General features: G+C 35.4%; 1 protein-coding gene across 3 annotated transcripts; it reads left to right on the top strand.

The window, feature by feature from the left end:
- Positions 1 to 285: 285 nt before the first annotated feature.
- lhx9 (LIM homeobox 9) lies at positions 286 to 12095 on the top strand. 3 transcript variants are annotated; one of them, XM_084416924.1, is made up of 6 exons: positions 286 to 397; positions 2992 to 3202; positions 4061 to 4263; positions 4763 to 5118; positions 8569 to 8771; positions 9178 to 9885. In XM_084416924.1, the coding sequence occupies exons 2-6, from the start codon at positions 3029 to 3031 to the stop codon at positions 9430 to 9432; spliced, it is 1191 nt and encodes a 396-aa protein (XP_084273050.1). In that variant the 5' UTR covers positions 286 to 397; positions 2992 to 3028; the 3' UTR covers positions 9433 to 9885. The 3 variants fall into 3 exon arrangements, with proteins under 3 accessions (XP_084273050.1, XP_084273051.1, XP_084273052.1); XM_084416925.1 differs by having other exon boundaries at positions 346 to 397; positions 4766 to 5118; positions 9178 to 10892; XM_084416926.1 differs by lacking the exons at positions 286 to 397; positions 9178 to 9885 and adding an exon at positions 11284 to 12095 and having other exon boundaries at positions 2742 to 3202.
- Positions 12096 to 15003: the final 2908 nt, after the last annotated feature.

The raw sequence follows: 15003 nt of genomic DNA, 5'->3' as shown, positions 1-15003 counted from the left end.
ACTTCAAAGGTTGCCATTGCCAATCATGTATGATATTAATTTCACCCCTAGCTTCTATCTATCTATCTATCTATCTATCTATCTATCTGGTGAAGTAGCCTAGTCATGCATGATCTCAAGGTGAGAAAACTGCTTAATGAAGTTAATGTTTTAACATTAAAAAAATACACAGAGAAAATCTCTATCTATCCTTTACCAACACATCCCGAAAGGGGCCTTGTGCGTAATACAATTGATGTACTCAGTGCTCGCGCAGGATTTGTCGTAATTGACACTCACGCGAGAAACAAGGAACAGCCCCCATCTGCTGGTAGGATCGCTCGTGTCTCACCCTCATCCTCATCCCTCTCTCACCGCAGCACTGCTGGGGCTTCAGGACGGCGCTCAGCGGCTCACGGTAAAACAACACTTTTCTATTGCTTAGATATATACGTGAATATGCTGTTTATCGGTGTAAAGGATCATTTGCGTTGCTTTGCAGATTTGCCTCAGAACTCGAAAAAGAGTATACATAATGGGCGAGGAGAGACCTTCAATTTGCACATAGGCCTATATATAGGGCAGGTGAGCCAGGTAAAAGATAATGCAGGCGAAAATTCAATGTAGATTGAAAACTGAATTAAAGATTACTTTGCATATTGAAGCCTGATCTGGTATGAGCAACATTTAGACGTTTCGCTATTCAATTAAAATATTGACATCTCGATTTGTGAAATTAGTACAAATAAACCTAAATATAACAGTAATTTAACTTTTATTATATTTTTCGTTTGTAAAAATCAATTTTGATGGTCTTTGAGAAGGGTAAAGAGCAAAGGTTATTTTTTGACAAATTGACTACAACTTGATTCGTTTTTGCTTGTAATAAAATTTGCTCGCGCATGAGCTTAAGGACTTAGAGAAAAATAATTAGATGGTTAAAAATCTAACAACTGAAAAACACGATTTTTTTTTTCGATACAAATATTTATTTCTGAAGCAAACATAAATGTTTTTTTTTTTTTTTTTTAAGCAATTGCAAGCCAGTATACAAACTCAAGACTGTAATTTGCCTCGTATTCCTGTAGCCTAAATGTAAAAGTTGCTGCTATTGCATTTGAGATTATCAGATTTTGACATGATTTCAGTCGGACCAATTAACTCGCATAAAGCTCATTTGGTCGCTGACAGACACGTTATTTACACGTGAGATAAACCTTTTCCGTCGATTTTATGAAGTTGATGGAAAAATAATCGCACGATTGAAAGCTGTTGTATTTGTGAGCTGTAGGCTATAGCCACCTCAAGATCAGGACGAATTTATTAATTTCTTCTAATGAGCGAAATAATTCATGGATATATTTTTTTTTTGAGAGGAGGGTATGGAAAAAGATGAATATATTGCTAGACTAATTAAAACTATAAACAAATTAGACTGAATAGAAAGATAAAATGACACAAGGAAGCGGCTAGACTTATATTTAAAAAAAAAAATCTAAATAAAAAGGATAATTACAATGCTCACCCAAATCCTTATTTAGAATATATAAATCGAATAAATGGCGTGTGTAAATTTAAGAATTTTAAGGCTATGCTCGTGCAATACTTAAAATAAATTTGCGAAACGAGTGTTACAGTTTAAACGCTACATCTAGACTACATAAAGAGATGCAAAATATCGCCTATAATCCATTCTGCCTTTGATATCATTACTATCACGACTAATTGGATTCAGTTTGCTATCAGTGAGGTAGGTATTATCATTCTCAAATATAATTCTAGACCATTTCTCGTATGTATTCGTACAGAAAATAAACTGTGGCAATGAGATTCATTTGACGTTTGACATCTGAAAATCAAAGAATGTAAACAACTGCTTATTCCTCCTCCCAACAGCATCGCTCCCCCTTCCCTCGCTCTCCTTTCTCTTTCTTTCTCCCGCAAACACACAAGAAGAGAAAGAGACCAACACACACACACACACACCTTGATAAAGCAGTCTGACAACTTTTTAAATTATGCCACCACTTTAGTCCACTTTCATTTTACAGATGTCACACACTTTATCCTCAAACATTTGTTTTACATTTTCTTATTTAAGCATAAAATACATTATAGCTGAATTTAGCTGCAGTTGAGATACAAGGTGCAGAGTGCAAATTTCAAATCAATTTAAAGAAAGCAAGTAATATATATATATATAGCCTATATATGGGTGCTTCATAATACACTTGCTTCAAATATATGCATGCAAATATAAAAACGAGAATATACAACAGTACTATTTTTAGGAATTTAAATTTAATTATAAATGACACATACAGGCTTTCAGTTGCATCATTTGCGATAAGAAACTTAACAACCAACTCCATAAGAATTTCCCAATCCCAATTTTCCAACAAGACACAAAACTAAAGACAGCTCAGATGAATAACAGTGTGATTCAACACTTAATTCAGTTACACTTTTGAACCAGCATTAATAGAAGCATAAGCTAAGAACTACAAGAAAAAAAAGAAAGCCTCACAAAAAAAAAAAAAAAAGTGGCAAACTGCAGCTAAAAAGAAGTAAAAGGTCTGTACCAAGTGCTTTCCAAGCTCGTGTTGCCCATCACCATCGGTTTGAAGAGAGAGTGACAGGTCTTTGTTGGTGAATAGAAATCAGTGGCATTGGAGAGAGGGAGGACTCCTCCTACCCAATTACCCGAGCTGGGCAGGCGTTTGCTCTCTTCACAAATAGGACACAGGATCTCTAACACACACAGTCCCAAACCTGACTTTCAAGCATTCGGATCCCCAGTAGGAGATTGGGACTATCTGAAAAAACAGGTTTAAAACATCCTTCAGACTTCAGCTTTGCCTTATATCGTCCGGACTATACTTTTTTTTTTCCCTCCTGCACGAGACATTGGAGAAGTGGACTTGTTCTCCTGACTGTTCCAGCGCCATCCATCAAATTCCACCGGCTATATTTTTAAATATTGATTGCATTTGTGTGAATTTGTTGGTGTAGATCCACTCGGATGTTTTAAGGATCCGGAAAGCTGTATATGGAAGTTGTGGGGTGCAAGGCGAAAGAAAGCAGTTGCACATTGCGTCCAGCAGCCATGCTTTTCCACGGCATCTCTGGGGATCATATTCAAGGGATCATGGAGGAGATGGAGAGGAGATCTAAAACCGAGTCTCGTCTGGCTAAAACAGTCCAGATGAACGGACGAGAAACGGTAAGATTTTGCATTATTAGCGTGTGTTTTCCGTTTGAGCAAATCTCAGCACGCCTAAACTCTTTATAGTCGCAGACTTCACAGTTTGTAACCCACTTACAAACACACCGAAAATTTGTTTAATGTACGATCCTCGTTTTGCAAGATTAGCAGGCCTCAAGAAACATGGAAAACAAAAAGTCATGTTCTGGAAGATTTTTTAAAAGTAGCCTAGACTATATTAAATTGTTTAAATGGCGAGGCTAATTTGTAGGCTAAGTAAAACGTATTTAATTCAAATAAAAAAGGAGGGATCTTTATTGATAAAAATTTACATTTTTAACTATATCCTTACAAATATTATATAGGCTTAATTTTAGCAGTTGTCACAACACAACAGAATAACTTCTTATAAGACCACTAAATAAATAAAAACACTACAAAAAAGAAGTCTACTTTATATGCATATGTCAATGTGCTAAACATGCAATAAAGCTAATAATAATTGTAGTTATTAGTAGTATCATTAGGCCTATATGCATACTTTTGTAAACTGGATTTATTTTTAGAAAATGCTACACTGTTATAAACATCGTAGTAAAAACAAAACATAGGCCTGCGTTATAGAACTATGCATTATATCTCATTTTGCCTTAATAAATCGGTATATCCATCTCGCACTATGATAACAATTACATTTAAAAATATATATAGGCTATATCTGCATGCTAGTTTGTTTTATCATTCAGGCTTTATTTTTATTTTGTTTTAGTTCTAAATCTATTGTGGCAAACTCAATTAGTGTGGTAGGCCTATATTTTAATGAACGCATACACTTTCACTCACTCCCTCCATCTCTTTATGTTGTGTTTTCTGAAGACTATGCCCTCCATGAGCCCAGAGAAGCCCGCGCTGTGCGCCGGCTGCGGTGGGAAAATCTCCGACAGATACTACTTACTCGCCGTTGATAAACAGTGGCATTTAAGGTGTCTCAAGTGTTGTGAATGTAAACTGGCCCTTGAATCCGAGCTGACGTGTTTCGCGAAGGATGGCAGCATTTACTGCAAAGAGGATTACTACAGGTAAGTTTAACTTTGAGGCTTAAACCGTGCATTAGGCCTGTTTAGTAGGCCCTGGTTAGTAACTTTTTTTAAACGCATAAAAAAACTGGTGTCAAAAGAGCCGGTGTAAGCCATTGACCCATATAGTGATTTTTTGACACGCTTAAATTAATCTAATAAGGAGAATTAATTCATGCTGAATGCACGATGGTTTTTTTCCCCTCAACTCAAATTATATTCGTTTAGGCTATTTTTACTGCCACTTAAATATTGTAGCCTAATTATTGAATTTAAAGGAAATCCAAAATGATTTGTTCCTTACATAGCATCACTACGATGACCTAGTGTATTCAAATAATTCGAAAAATTTTAAAATGATTTGATGAATCAAAAAAATGTGCACGTGCATGCGCTTTTTTTTTATCTGCTATGCGTTGTGTGCTGTTCGTTAATGACCTAATGAACTTTATCACCAATTTGAGTGATTATTTTTGATTATAAATGACTCTTGCTGTTCCAGAAGGTTCTCCGTGCAGAGATGTGCCCGCTGCCACCTCGGCATCTCCGCCTCGGAAATGGTGATGCGCGCCAGGGACTCCGTGTACCATCTGAGCTGCTTCACCTGCACCACATGCAACAAAACACTGACCACGGGTGACCATTTCGGCATGAAAGACAACTTGGTTTACTGCCGGGTTCACTTTGAGACCCTTGTTCAGGGAGAGTATCACCCTCAATTAAACTACGCTGAATTAGCGGCCAAAGGCGGAGGGCTCGCGCTACCTTACTTCAATGGCACCGGCACGGTGCAGAAAGGAAGGCCGAGGAAGAGGAAGAGTCCAGCGATGGGGATAGATATCGGCTCTTACAACTCAGGTGAGATGTGCATTAAATGGACTTACTCAATGGACGGGTAACATCGATTTTGGTTGCACTTTATATCCTTCATTGTTCGTGTAATCGCCTACATAAGATGTGAATAATTGTGCTTTCGATAAACATTTATTTTATTTTAATATTAGGGGGAAGCGGACAAATGCATTTAATTAAGTTGCCGTTTAAAAATCAATAGACAATCAAATGCAAACTTCTATAATAATTATCGCAAGGCTCCCCTATACGCTAAATGCATTTCTCTATATAGCCTGTTTTAGTGCACTGTAAAAAAATATCAATAAGTTATGACAACATGTTTTTTACATTGCTTTAACTTATAAAAAAAGTTGAAAATTGCTTAACTTATTTTGATAAGTTACATTCAACACATTTTCTATGTCAGTTTAATGTAATTTAAGTTGAACTGACTTAAACATCCAAGTTGATTATAGGCTACTTAAAAATTTAAGGCAGCAAATTTTATATTCAATTCAGCAAATTCAATTTTATATATTGCACTATATGCAAAATTGCATTACAGTAGGCCTATTTGTAAGGGTCTGTTTGAAGTGCACTATGTGTAGATAAAGTGGGACAGGTTCTTTCAGGGAAAGTGGGATACTTATAACTTGTTCTGCGGGATTGTGATCATTGATCACCATACTGTTACATTGTAAAAAATTAAATGATTGATAAGTTATGACAACATATGTTTTTTTTACATTGCTTTAACTCATCAAAATAAGTTAAACAATTAATATATATATAACTTATACAAAAGTCAACTCCTTTTTTAAAGTCAGTTTAATGTAATTTTAGTTGAAATTACTTAAACATACAAGGTGATTGCACTTAAAAATGTAAGGCAGCAACCTTGTTTTTTTTTTTTTTTGTTTTTTTTTTTTTCACAGTGTATGAGCTAACATGACATAAACCATGTCATACAAGGAATAGAGCCTGTATAAATATACTAATTGCATAGACTTGAGATTATATATTAGTTGTTGGTTGTGTGATGGTTTCAGGCTGGACCATGGTGGTCACTATGGTCATTAGTTGGCCCAAGCTGGTCTAGATAATGGATCAGATGGATTATCAGGTGGTAGGGCCACGGTATGCTTGTAGATCACCTTGGACCAGTAACAAACCAGCCACTATGTTCCAATAATAACCATCTTGATCATAAGATTTTTTTTTTTTTTTTTTTTGGTTTACGTTTTAGTTCTTAATGCCTGCAAACAATAGGCTAAGTGTCCCACTTTCGGTTCAAGTGAAAATCAGTGTTTTCAGTATGTTCAAATGTCTATCATTATTACATAGAAATTACATAAAAAATTGGTTTAAATTAAAAATGTTTGTAGCATCACAAAAATTGCGCTCTATCGCGAATTCACACACACACACACACACACACACACAAATCTTACAACTGCATATCCACCCTCCATTAATACTGTAGCCTACATCATCCTATGCCTAGAATATTACAGAATATATAGCCTACAAAAATAATGGGATATGTATAACAATGACACTGTATTTTTCCCTGTTTTAGACCTATATTTTTTTTTCTTTGTTTTTTTATTTATGCGACAACAGTAGAATGTAGGCTATATCGCGCTTGTGTATTGATGGTTGGATCTGATTAATTATAGGCCTCGCTCATTAGTGCGTCATCAAACATCTAATTTGATATTCTCAAAGGAGTGAACCCCGTGACCCAGCCCCGTGCACGTGCAGGGATCATAGCAATGTAGATCCATCGCCCACAGGCCTGTATCTTCCCTCGTATTACCAGTCACTATTTCTTCGGTTTTTCTCATTTTTCTACTTTTTAGAATTCAACCATACGTCATAATGCACCCCCGCTGTGCCTGTTTTGTTTTGGCTGTTACAATTACTGTCTGCTTGGAAAAAATGTGGCTTTGTGTGCCAAGTTTCTGCCGTTCTTCATGAATGGAGAGAAATAAGGGTAATCTGGCTGTTAATTGTTCTCCGTTAATTGAATGTGACGTCGGAATCTCTGGCTTTCAACCAGCTCCGATTCAGCCACTTGAAGGTCATGGCTGTTCTCAGGACACAAGCGCGAGCGCACATCAGTCCGACTTTAAACTCCTTCGCTATTTTATCCTGACTCTAACGTGCTGTGAAGTTTGCAATATTTGATCATAGCTGCAGTTTGTCTTACAAAATTAAATGGTTGTCAGTTGTAATAATTCTCAAGTTAATACGACTTCCGCAATATTATTGATGATTGGTGACAGTTTTATTTACTGAGGCCTTTTATTGTCGTTTTCGTTTTTTTGTTATTTTTTGTTTTTTATTGAAGCATTTTGTTTGTTTCTATTTATATAATTTTTGGTACAATGTTAATATTTAGTTTTTAACATTGTCTTCAATCTTTTGTTCTTTCAGCTTGCATGTTTATAAGCTAATAATTATTTTATTTTCCCATATAATTATTATTATTATTAGTTTTAAATTGTTTTGCATTTCAAAATGATATATAATTTTGCATAGTATTGTATATTTTCATATTCGTTAAAAACCCAATGCACCAGTCGACTTGTTGCATAGATATTTGTAGCTAGAGACCTCTGGTGGCAAAAAAGGAGCCTGGATCGTGAAGGCAACACTTGTGAGAACATTTTGTTCTCCTCAAAGCTATAAATCATTGTTAATTCTAATAGTTAATTCTTGCTGTGCAATTTATATATATATTTACTAATGTAAACACAAACGTAAACGGTGGGGTGAAATGAGCATCGATCGAATTAATTACCAAGTGAATTAAACGGAGCAGCGATTTAACATGAAGGCTACAACTGAGACTTTTGATTAATAAATAATTTTAGCTATCCATGGCACGTAGTTAACGGGTATTAATAGCTATACATCCATAAATGAAGTCATATAAGATAAAACGAAGGTGACGCTATTCATCCACCCAAATTTTCATAAGAATATTGTAATAAAGGTTGGCAAGCAGTTGTTTTGAATTTAGTTATATTTAAATTAATTTCGTCAGGTGTCATGTGATTCTAATGACTTTTTCACTCTTAAAACTAAAAGGTTCTTTTTTTGGGCATCGATGGTTCCATGAAGAACCTTTAACATCCATGGAACCTACAAAAGGTTATTTATAGTGGAAAACAGTTCTTTAGATTTTTTAAATGCTTTTCACACTCAGAAATGGAACTGTTCACTTGTTCCTTTGTGAACTAAAATGGTTCTTTGGCATCACTGAGAAAACCCACTTTCGGAACCTTTGTTTTTAAGAGTTTAAGAAGTTAATGGCATGTTTATGATTTATTAAGTCATTTACAGCTGTATAGTTTTCGATACTGTATTTGAATCCTCAATGTAGAGTTTGAAATCAAATATTTCTCTGACAAACATCGTCGAGTGATTCTATGTCGAATCTCATTGCTTTATTTTCGCCTTGCTCAGGTTGTAACGAAAACGAAGGGGACCATTTGGATCGGGATCAGCAATCCTACCCTCCTTCCCAGAAAACCAAGCGCATGCGTACGTCGTTCAAACACCATCAGCTTCGCACCATGAAGTCCTACTTTGCCATAAACCACAACCCCGATGCCAAGGACTTAAAACAGCTTGCCCAAAAGACAGGACTGACCAAGAGAGTTCTTCAGGTAAGCGTTGCCACACAGTAGACTCCATTTCACATCCACACCAACACTTTCTCATCCCCTTCTTGAGTTGTTTGCTTTCCGTTTTAATCCATCAGTCATTTTTCTGTTATGTCATGTTGTTAGACATTTTGCAAGGCAATATACTAAATAGAGGCTTAATTCAAGGGGCAATACTTGTGCACCAAAAAAGAAAAAGAAAATCCAAATTGATGGTCCATGTTTTCCAGTAGAATCCCTTTCAAAAGTTGAGGCCTGTTACTTTGTACAGCCTTTCAAATCACTTTGGCATTGTTTAGTAGTGATTAACTTTGTGATGTGAAATGATATGACTTATAAGTAGGCACAAATATGACAATAATTCCCAGCAAAACACAAAAAGAGTAAAGACACTGGGATTGGTTTGCAGGTTTGGTTCCAAAACGCACGGGCCAAATTCAGAAGGAACGTTTTGCGGCAGGAGAATGGGGGTGTTGATAAGGCTGACGGCACGTCACTTCCGCCGCCCTCTTCCGACAGCGGTGCTATGACCCCACCCAGCACGGCCACCACACTAACTGACCTGACCAATCCCTCTATCACCGTAGTAACATCAGTGACCTCTAGTTTGGACAGCCACGAATCTGGGAGCCCCCCACAAACTACCTTGACAAACCTTTTCTAACACGGATTTGCTGTTTTTTTTTTTTTTTTTTTTGTCTTTATCCCACTTTATTTTCAGATTCTATTTTTATTTTCCACAACAAAAAACAAAAATCCTTTGGCGACCACAGAAAGACCTTTGGAAATGTAAGACGAGACCTACTAAAAATGTGTAGCATTTGCAACCGCGTGGCAGCTGAATTTGTAGTACTTGTCATTGATTTGTTTTTGTGATCATTATAGATCAATAAGTTACGACAACGTATGTTTTTACAATGCTTTAACTCATCAAAACAAGTTAAGCGATTTTCACATTTTTTATAAGTTATACAGGATTCAACTTGGGTTTGTTTTTTTAAATGCCAGTTTATTGTAATTTAAGTTGAAATGACTTAAACATCCAAGTTAATTGTACTTAAAAAATTGAAGGCAGCAACTTTTCTTTATAATTTCAGACATTAAATGCCCGCCACAGAAAAAAAAAAGTATGTCCGCATACAGTACGTTTCCAGTTTTATATCCAACATTATTTGAGTATATTCCGCAGGAAAAAAAATACACTGGGAATGTTTCCCATGAGCTCAAACGCCAAGTGGATGCTGCAACCTCAATTTAGGTCTGTTTTGTCACTGACGCCGGACTGCAATGCCAAATAACGGCGGTAATTGTTTAAAACGTTACCACCTAATTTGCCACAATGTGTGCGAATCAGATCACAAGGTGGCCTGGATCGTTTGCCGGGCCTCAACTAGTGGAACAACTGTTTCGAATGAAGATATCCAACGCTCAGTGACAATATGGTGCCCAGTAGGAGGCGTTATGAGTGATTTGTGAATCCGAAGCAGGAAGTTAATTGGGAAAGACACGCATCACCCTGTTTTGTTCTGGTCCCCCCCCCTTCTTTTTTAATGTTCTGCCACCGAACAGACCAAAAAAACAACAACATTTACGGCTCAAGTTGGAGATCGGTCGGGGCTCCTCGCTAGGGTGGAACATTTCCTTGTGTGATGACAAATTTGTTCTGTTGTAGAACAAAGTGGTACACTAGATCTGCTTCATGAAGTAGATGCTTAACTCAGTTCTACTATGTGCCTTATGCGACTTGGAAGAGAGTTTGTGAAAATTCAGGAGATACATGTTTGTTTGTTAAATGATTTCCATCCTTGGAACGCCTCACTAGTTTTGTACTGTTCTGTTTTTCATCTGATTTTTCTGAAGATCTTTTTAATGGTGTATTCTGTTACAAGGGGGCGGCGATGTCATAGAAGGCAGTTGTGCACTCTTTCAGAACTAGTTGGTAAATCCGAGAATCATATATATTGATCTTCGTGTTAATAGTACAGTACGTGTTCTATCAAGATTGTCCATGTTTCCTTGTTTCTTGAAAAAAGATGGTGTATAGAAACTATTTCCCCTTAAATATTTATGGACCAAACAGTTGTTATATCTTATTAAATTTGTGTGAATAAAACTACTTTGCTTTACAAGCGTTTTATTTTTCATTACACAAACCATTTTTTGTGTTGCTTTCAGATTTAAACTTCTGCTCACACATCCCCCCCCCAAAAACAAAACAAAAAAAAACACACACACACAACACGACATGACAGATCGAACCTTGTCTTGCTTTCATTCTGACATGGATTTCTGACTTTATTCTGTTTCTGTTGTTAAAGTAATGCCCCATGGATTTGAACCAAAGCCCTGTAGTCAATAAAAAAATGCTTTTTAATGCATGAACATGGCTACTTTATACAGAAATACAAAGCACAGGAATGCTAGAAAGCCTTTTTTTGAAAAACTAGTACATAAACCTCTCAAAGCAAGGTTGCTCTGTAGTTTAATATAATGTTACTTTATGATTTTTTTTCAGGGAGAACAAATCTTGGGGCATTACAGCCAAACTTCACGACGTTTGAAAATTCCCTAAAGTATTAAAAGAAGCTTTGATCGGAATTCTTCACCATTGAAGACAAAGACAATATTAGGATCAGATTTTAGAGTGATTTAAACAACAACAAAAAAATGTACCAAATCTACCAAAAATGTACTCCAAATTTCTTTTTTTCTTCTTTTTTTTTTTTTTTTTTGGTCCTGAATGTTTAAAAACATCTTCGTAAGAGAATCCACAACAAATGGGATATTTTTCTTACGACTGAAATGAGGCAGGAAGGCAAAGAAAGATAAGTTGTACAGTACTGTAGATACATAACAGAGCAACCTTGCTCCAAGAGGCGACTGCAGGAGACGGGATCTACGCACGCATGCATGTCTACACACACACACACACACACTACCTTGTAATTCTGCTTGCTGTAAAACATTCCTGTGCAACAAATGTCACTTATCATGAACACACAGCCTTCCTAAAACTTGGCAGCAAAATGTCCGACCAAGAGAAGCTGGAAAGGAACACCATATGGCTGTATTTAAAAATGAAAACAAGTTATTTAAAAAAAAGAAAAGGAAAAAAAAGAAAAAAGATTCAGATTTTTGCATGCACTTCATGTTGTTGACGGAAATTTCAGGTGGATATTATTTTATATTGATGTTTCATTTGATGTCTATTGTATACTATAACCTTAAAAGCACATTTCTTCTTGTAAATCCAAAATCTTAATACAAAACAACAGTAAAAGTCCGTAAAAGCATGTTTGATTTGACAATAAAAACTGGTTATCTTAGAAAAATATATATATATATTGGGTGTCCTGATTTTCTTAGTAAACACATTCTTGTGGTGTTAGTAAAAAATAAATCAATAAGATACTAAAGGGAAATATTCCTCTTTTTTTTTTATGTAATTTTGATGTAGTGGTAAATGTTTTAAAATAATATGCTGAATTTTTCTTATTGTAACAATATCTAAAAAGCCAGCTTTATTAAACAATGCTTGTGTTATACTCTGTTAAGTGTGTGTGGGGAAAGCATTGGGCCACATGGGGGCCTAGTAAACATAAAGTGTTGAATTCCTGCTATGCCAGACTTGTCAAGCTTAGGGCTGCATCAATGATCTGCACATGCTGGATGACCGCACAACGTAATTCTTTTCAATCTGTGGACAATTTCTGTGCTGCCTTCATAAAAGTGTTTAGTCAGACAACACAATGTGCTTCATGTGGTAACATATAAGTCACTTAAAGGGATAGTTCGCCTAAAATAAAAATTCTGTCATTTACTCACCCTCATGTTGTTCAAAACCTGTATGAGTTTCTTTCATCTGTTGAACACAAAATATATTTTGAAGAATGTTGGTAACCTGACAGTTGACAGTAGCCACTGACGTCCATAGGAATTTTTTTTACAATGGAAGGCAGTGGCTACCGTTAAATGTTTGATAACCCATATTCTTCAAAATATCTTATTTTGTGTTCAACATGAGGGTGAGTAAATGCTGACAGAATTTTCATTTTTGGGTGAACTAGGCCTATCTCTTTAAAGTTTAAAGACCGCTCTAGCGGTTAATAAACAAAACTGCTGGCGTCTGGCGGAAGAACATTATAGCCGGAGCTACTTCTCTCTGTTGATATATATGACGATTCACGCAGGTACTGTGCTCCTCCGCAGCGATTGGCGTCCTGCTCGGACTAAATTAATCCGAATATAAACACTTATTTTAGGCCTATCGTAGTGGGAATCAGGATGAGAAAACAGTTTTTGAAAAAATTTTTTAACAAAATAGTGTAGCCTACCCTACCTTCAATATGACTGGATCTACCTGGATAAAATAGGTAACACCAACGGAGGTCATTTCAAGTGTCGGAACAGGGTTTATACCTTAGACAGTAGCCTATGGTTTATACGCGTATATAGCTATGTAATTATATGCATTGTAGTAATAAAAATATCCGTTCATTACTTATCTGCCTTTTGGCTAAGATTAAGTGTAAACAAATTAATTAAAAATGTGAATTCCTCACGTTTATACGTCACATTCAGTAGTCCGTTGTCCTTTGGGCTAAAGTCAACAGACAAGAGGCTCTTAACACCCGTGACCATAGGGAATTCTTAGGAAAACAAGGGACCTTGAGAGTTCAAAAGGAGGCGATGATGGGTTTATTTTTACACACTTGGAGGAGTGGACGGTCACCATAACCAGAAGCAAACAGGAAGATGGATGCTGTCCTCCCCTGCAGACAGCGATTACATGGAAATCTTTCTCTCACATACAAGGAGCCAAACTGCATGATGAATCAGGAAGGTTTGTGATTGTTTACATGATACACTGATTTTATGTCAGAAAACATATAGGCTACATTTCTTTATATATATATATACACTAGGCTTACACTTAAAAAAAAAAAAAAAAAAAACACTATTAAAGGGTTAGTTCGTCCAAAAATGAAAATTCTGTCCTCATTTAATGACTCATGTTGTTCCAAACTTGTAAAACTTCCTTTCTTCTGTGGAAGAAAAATATTTTGCGTTTCACATTTGACACTTATGCCCACAGATGTACAAAAATGATAGAAATCAACCTAGAGACAAATGAAGACCTCTTAACATTTCAATGCTCTCTCTTAGATGGCAATGAGATTAAGTTGAAACCAAATGTTTCTCAAATATCAATAAAGACATAATAATGTTCCAGACTGTGCTCAGATTTACCAAAGTGTGCTATTTAAAGTCAGAAATCTCAATATTAACTCAAATATTTATCGAATTCTTCCACGACTGCAAGCTAAAGCTATATGGTAATGTGATGCAATCCCTAGTGAAAAAAGTAGGCCTACACTTTTAAAAAGATAATTTATTACGGAAATAATATACTTTAAAATAATATACTTAATTATAAACTGAATGTAATGGTTTCAGACACTTCATTGCATGTTAAATTTTGTTTAAATTAAAATTCATTTTAAATGCAATTAGATGAAAATGTTCTTTTTTTTTTTTTACCCACGTCAGTACATCTTACGTATATAATGTGTAATTTTCAACTGACTTCTTATTGTCTTTGAATTATGGTTAAAGTGTAATGCTGAATGTACTGACAAGCATTTATAGTAAACAAAAATTTCATTTAATTTCTATTGAAAAACATGTCATGTATTTAAACATATTTGTAATGACATATTTTTATATTGATGAAGTTGCAATTCATTTAAAATGTAATATTAAATAACACACTATGGTTAAAATTATTTAAGTGCTTTAGTATGTTAGCCCCTAAATCATGACAAAATATTATTACAAAATTATTTAAAAAGGACTTTTAACTAAAACTTTCAATTTTACATTACATTACAAAGTGCACTTTTTAAAAATGTACTTAAGTGTGTTAAGAAACGTATAAAATGTGTACTCTCTTTAAGTAGTACACTAATTTAATTAGCCTTAATTTCATTAATGTATTAAGTACATTTAAAAAAACAAACAAACCCCAATACAATTAAGCACACTTCTTTTTCACAAGTGATGCTATTCACCTTGGCTTTATAGCTCTATATATACTGTGTGTCGCATTTGTGTATTTGTGTTTCTTCTAAGTAGTTTTAGGCAAAACATCGGAGTCAAAATTGATGCTTAAGTGAAACATGACTCCATTAAGTCTCCTGAGCCATGAAAGAGAAACCTCTGAGCAATAAAATGT

This window comes from Rutilus rutilus (genome assembly GCF_951802725.1).
Source record: "Rutilus rutilus genome assembly, chromosome: 8".
NCBI classification, from domain to species: Eukaryota; Metazoa; Chordata; class Actinopteri; order Cypriniformes; family Leuciscidae; genus Rutilus; species Rutilus rutilus.
The sequence above is the reverse complement of the archived record's forward strand: the minus strand, read 5'-3'. Positions and strand labels throughout refer to the sequence as shown.